The 6000-nt window shown below is 37.0% G+C and overlaps 1 protein-coding gene across 2 annotated transcripts in view; it reads right to left on the bottom strand.

Annotated features, from left to right (window-relative positions):
• Window positions 1-1129: 1129 nt before the first annotated feature.
• Window positions 1130-6000, bottom strand: part of LOC104220187 (callose synthase 9) — a 48529-nt gene continuing 43658 nt past the window's right edge. The window contains exons 45-52 of one of the 2 annotated variants that reach the window (XM_009771008.2): window positions 5414-5527; window positions 5204-5334; window positions 4939-5094; window positions 4758-4860; window positions 3853-3972; window positions 2472-2522; window positions 2202-2384; window positions 1130-1607 (exon numbers count right to left, since the gene is read on the bottom strand). In XM_009771008.2, coding sequence (XP_009769310.1) covers window positions 1371-1607; window positions 2202-2384; window positions 2472-2522; window positions 3853-3972; window positions 4758-4860; window positions 4939-5094; window positions 5204-5334; window positions 5414-5527 — 1095 coding nt within the window. In that variant the 3' untranslated portion in view covers window positions 1130-1370. The remainder of the gene's footprint in view (window positions 1608-2201; window positions 2385-2471; window positions 2523-3852; window positions 3973-4757; window positions 4861-4938; window positions 5095-5203; window positions 5335-5413; window positions 5528-6000) is intronic. The other variant, XM_009771009.2, reaches the window with a different exon arrangement.

Genomic DNA, 6000 nt, shown 5'->3' with positions numbered 1-6000 from the left:
GGGAAATTATAGGTGGGAGGGTATATATATAGGGAGTTAGGATGATGATGGACGGTTAAGATTTCCTGGTGATAGAGGACTAGTTGGATGAATGCCACGTGGCTATAAAATAGAAAACGATTCTCTTATTACAAGGAAGTCCAACTAGATATAAATATGACAAATGACTTCAATGAAGTTTCACAAGCTTAACTCTAACCCCCCACACCCACCCCCCTCTTTATAGTAATAAACTCTATCTTAAAATTGTTTTGGGAGTCAAAAAAATTATTTATAAATATTTGATTTATATTTACTACTCTCTCTGGTCCACTGTAAGTGATTTTTTGGCTCTTTTCACACATATTAAAGAATTCACTTTTTAGCATTAATTAACAATAAAATTAACCATATTAACCTTAATTTGCTCATTAGAAATATAACAAACTACTCTTATGCTCTTCACTCCAAGGGCAACTTTGGAAAGAAGAAATATTCCTTCTTGATATCTGAAAAAAATCAAATATCGTGGACCACAAAAAAAATCAAAAAATTACTTAAAGTGAACCGGAGGGAGTATTATTTTTAATTGATATGATGATAATATGAGTTAAAGCTTAAATGAAGAAGTCAGGACTCATATATCCGATCCCAATTTGTTGGAACAAAAGCATAGTTGTTGCTGTTGTTGGGAGTCGAACTAAATAATCTTTAACAAGTATTTTTAATTATATTATATCATCAGTGTACATTTTGTTGAATTTTATCTTATTGAGCACCCAAAAAAAAAGGTTAACCCTTGCTACCATGTCTAGATTCCTTGCAAATTTATTAGTGCAGAGTTGTAATGAATACGTTGTAATCGTGACTTTTGGTAATCAAATTGATTAGTGCAGAGTGTCCTGTTCTGCTTTATTACCTTCCACCTTAAGTTGTAAATTTGATATTGCTGGAGAATTCGACCAGTCTACATGAAGTTTTTGTTCCAAAAGGCCAAATTTTGCACTAAAATTATTTCGATTCTGCTCAATCCGACGAATATCATGCTACTACTAATCCTAAAACAAATCCAATTTCATATTACTAATCGGTGAAAACAGATAACTGTAAAGCAAGAAAAATCCCGCTACTCGTATATGTGCAATAATCATCGGGGGAAAGAAATTCTGTTGCTCACTAAATAATAGATTACTATGCCAAAAATAGTCAATGACAAAATCACTTATCTGGTATACCTAAACATATCTGAAAACTATACACAATAACTTTACAACGTATGTAAATGAACAAAAGACGCAGCTCAATAATAACTTACTCTAACAAAAACTCCTAAAAGTGATACAACAATATGAACTACTCTTCTCTGTACAAGATCAGAGGAATATGAGATATTATAAACCAGTGTTCGGATTGTTTCCAGCAAGGATGAGAGATATCTCCAGCCCTCGACTGAACGCTTGGTTGAACATAAGCCGGGTTTGAAATGTTGAAATGAAGGGGAACCAAGAAAACAGTGCAATTGGGATGAAGATGAGCATCCCCATACCAGCATCGTACAAACGAGCAACTGAACGGAAAGACTTCCACATCCCCATTTTCTTGATTAGAGGCTTCCATGCTGTAGCAATCTGTCAAATGATGAAACATGCATTTGCCGGAAATTAATACAGTCCAGAAGGGATAAAGAAAGATGTGCACAATCAAAAACAAGATTTGTATACAAGGTATAATGTCCTGTTCTCAGTGAACATCAATGTATATTGTTTACCACTTGGCAGGGAAGCTTGACTTTATCCTACTTGTAACTTTTAAGGAAGTTCCTTCGTGAGAGCAGGGCCAGAATGGGGTTCTTCACATTTTTTTTTGGGGGGGGGGGGGGAGTGATGATAAATCCCAAGGATGAAAGGGTAATGTGTACGCACACCTTACCCTTAAGATAGAGAAGCTGTTTCTGAAGACTCCTGGTAACAAAAGAAAATAAAAATACCATGCCCTACACTTTGACACACACAAATATACCACACTATGCTCTTGACCGGTACTAATTGTATAAATGATGCAACTGAAACCAAGGGCAAGTTACTACTGATGTGGCATTAGATTTTGAAATTTATTTGCTTATTTGACAGTAAGAGATGAAATTCTAATATCAGTGATTTCCCTCTCTCTAACAAACATGCACGCAAACTGTCATCAATGTAGTGGAACAAAAGAAGACCTACCGAGAGAATTCCCCAGCCAGTGGGTATGAATGCTAAGATGCATGCGAAAACATCTGTGACAGTAAGATCGGTAACTACAATCGCAGCTGCTAAACCAGCAACGGCAAGCAAAAACGATAGGCCTTGGATGAAACGCAGCAGCAACTGAAAATTAACTGATATTTTCTGGCTGAAAGTGAACACCTGTGGCATCCCAAAATAATAGATCTCGTTTGAATATCCTCAAACTCAATTTTAGAAACTAAAACAGATTAAAAACTTGGTTCAAACCTTGAAGAGGACTAAGATGACAGCAAACGCAATCCATGAAAAACCATACACCTGAGAAACAATAAAGACACAAGGACCAGCAGTCAGCCTCACTCAATAGACAGCTAATACTTGTCATATCAAAATTGATTGTACATGAAAACAGAACACCGAGAGCAAACGTGGCAGAGGGTAACGTCAAAAACCAAGTTTTCTCCAGCTCATCATACCTCACTACTACGACCTCTAATCAACTGTATGTGGTTCACAGTTGAATCTATATACTTCATTAGATACGCATCTTGTGCTTAAGATTGTAAGACCTAACAATGAACTTTGTTCTCTCATCACCAATTGAGTGGTAAAAAAACTTGTTTCCTCACAACATCAAAGTTCATGCATAGAAACTTGTTCATGCATAGAAACATCAAAGTTTCCTCACAACATCAAACTGACTTGGGTTCTTCAAACACGTGGTAGATGCAAATTCGACCTGTGCATACTGAACGTTTTACAATTTGATGAAAACTAGGCACGTAGGCTTCAAAAGATGGCCCCCAAAAGACAACTACATTTATCGAGTCTTTTAAGACCAAATTAAGACAGATATGGAACAATATTAACAGGAAATGTGTAGCAAATGTAGTGGACTACAGGAGGGTGAAGATACACTCAGATGGCAAAATCATAGTAATGGGATGTATTCAGTCAGCTCAGCATACAAAGATATGAACCGGGAGGGATCTCAATTCAGTTTATGGCCTTGGAAACACATATGGAAAGTAAAAGTGCCTTATAAAGTGGCATGTTTTACCTGGTTGGTAATTAGGGAGGCTGTCCTCACTCAGGATAATCTAAGAAAGAGTATACCAATTGTTTCAAGATGTTATTTGTGTGGACAGCCATCTGTTTCTTCATTGTAGAGTGACCAGCCAATTATGGGATTTGTTCATTAATCTCAGAGGTGCTAGATGGGTAATGCCAGGGAGAACCTCTGATCCTTTATTATGCTGGAACACAGAGATAGACTTTACCACAGACAAAAACAGATGGAAAATTGTCCCAGCAACTAATTGATGGACAATTTGGAAAGAAAGGAACCTGAGATGCTTTGAAGATAAAACCAACTCTCTATAAAAGATTAAGATGAAGTGTATTCTTCTTTTTTGTTTTTGGTGTAAATCAGAATACGTAGAGGATCCTGATTCAATCCTAGATGTTTTGAGTTCCTTATAAGAAGAACAAGGGCTATATTTTTGCTTTTCCATATTGTAATTGCCTATTTTGGCTTCCAGCACAAAGTTTGTGCTGATGATTTTTTGAATATACTGGACAGTTTACCTTCTCAAAAAAAAGTGTAGCAAAGAAAGGAGAAAAGTTAGATAAAGAGTAACAATAGTACCGTTAAAGATGTATTTGTTCCCTGAACATCTAACTTGTAGACAATGCCATATTGGAATATAAAAAATCGTAAGCTAAGAATGGTCTCCATCACCCTCCCTCCAAAGGTTCGAATATGAGCCTGTCAAAAAACACAAAGGTGACGTCAAATTCTTTTAGAAGAATATGAGTGAAATCAGGAATTGTCAATAGACTCTAACGCAGCTACACATCAACAGTTAAGGAAAGAAGCATAGTTATTTAGTTAATGCACTCATCTCATATCGAAGAAATTATAAAGGAGAATTCACATAAACAATATATAAAACCTGCTTACAGTAACTAATTCAGAAAAGTGTAGCTTAGCTCACATGTCTCGAGTAGATATACAATACGCTTATACATTATAAGCATCCCAACATCTAATTCTGATAATCCATATGCAGGGCCAAAAGCAAGAAAGGCACACATAAATATGATCACAAAGAGTGGGTAAGTCAATCCACTGTAAGTAAGTTTTTCGGTAAGTAGTAAAAGCAAAAAATAGAAAATGAAAAAGAAGAGTAACGACAAAACTCCACCCCTTTGAACTTCTTATAATCAGTTGTGTACCCTTACATTTTCACCAATTCATAATAAACCAATACAAAGTGTAGAAAGCACTTGCATTTTTGTAACTTTTGGGATGAACTAGAAAAGATGTTATGACAGCGAAATTGACTCATCAGTTGAATTCAACACCAAGAGGAAATTGACATATGTGGTGACGACCCATTTTAAAGCATCTATGTCAGTAGTTTAGCACAAAACCACACAATTTCTCAGGCTCAGAGAATTGATTACCCCTATTTTATTTCTCATTAGTAAACTGATGGAGATTAATAGTGAAGGTCAATAACCACATTCTTATCAAAGTAGAGATCATACCAGTTCCTCATCCCACCAGGCTTCCCAACTTTCTTCCCCTTTAACACCAATTCCACCTCTATAAAGGAGCCAGTTGGTCCAGTCACGGAAGTCTTCCACTGTCCTATAGAGGAACACAAGAATGATGACAAGAAACAAGTAAAAATATATGAACGTCCAAACATAATAAAGCATTACTTACTTCTGCCATTCAAATCCCGCTGGATTAAACAAATATGGAGCAAAAAGCCAAGAAACAGCTAAGAACCAACTGCTAACAGTGAGAAGTATGTAGGATAAAGCACCATCGTTGTAGCCATAAGCAGCATAAACCACCAACAGAAGCACAATTTCCATGCTGAAGAAGGTCAAAGATTGGTAAACTATTTGATATTCCCACAAGAACAGAAAAGAGCTATGACAAAATGACCACATAGATGTGCGCACATGCGTGTGCATGCACTCACACTGACAGACACACACACACAGAGAGACAGAGAGAGAGAGACCCCTTTACGAAATGACTGCGGGAGTAGAGCCTGTAATTCTCAGTAAACTTGATGTGTTTAACGACAAACCCCCTACCAGTTGCATGATACTGTTAAGAAAAAGATTTTCTGATTAGTTCTATGCCAAGATATAAGAATATTTGAGTAGCGAGGAGGAGATGGACCTACTTTTGCACCACCATGGAGGATAGTCCGACCGAAGTAATGTGTCCTAGTGCCCAGGGAGAACGTGAAGAAGACAGTGCAAAGCTGAAACTGCATAGTGACAAAACTAACAACAGCCTGCAGCGACAAGAATGATGTCAGTCAAAGCAGAGAATAGACAGGCAGTTAGAGGCCAGACAAGAAGGTTATGCACCATGAAAAAAAAAACACAAGATTTGAAATGTGAAAGACCACCCAAAAAATAAAGTAGCAAAGCATTTGATGAGTTCTCCATAGAGATTAGCGGCGTTCTCCAGGAATTTTTTTGGAGCTATTGCAAAAAGTTTTAGCATGAGCTATGTTGCTCGGATTCTTCGACAATGTAGCTGGGTGCGTGTCGGATCCTCCAAAAATAGTTTTTTTAAGGATCCGGCACGAGTGCGGCAGAATTTTGGAGAGTTCGTGCAACATAGAGCATGAGACATTGTCTGCTTAGATCTTCAAGAAGTTTGTTTTGAAAAAAACAGTTCTGTGAAGAAATGGTTTGACAGTGCTTCTTCAAAGAACAAGCATTTTCCACTCACGGAACACTTAGAGATCTTCAGAAGTAA

This window comes from Nicotiana sylvestris, chromosome 11 (assembly GCF_000393655.2).
Source record: "Nicotiana sylvestris chromosome 11, ASM39365v2, whole genome shotgun sequence".
Taxonomy (NCBI): Eukaryota; Viridiplantae; Streptophyta; class Magnoliopsida; order Solanales; family Solanaceae; genus Nicotiana; species Nicotiana sylvestris.
Note: the sequence above shows the minus strand (reverse complement) of the source record. Positions and strands in the feature narration are given on the sequence as shown.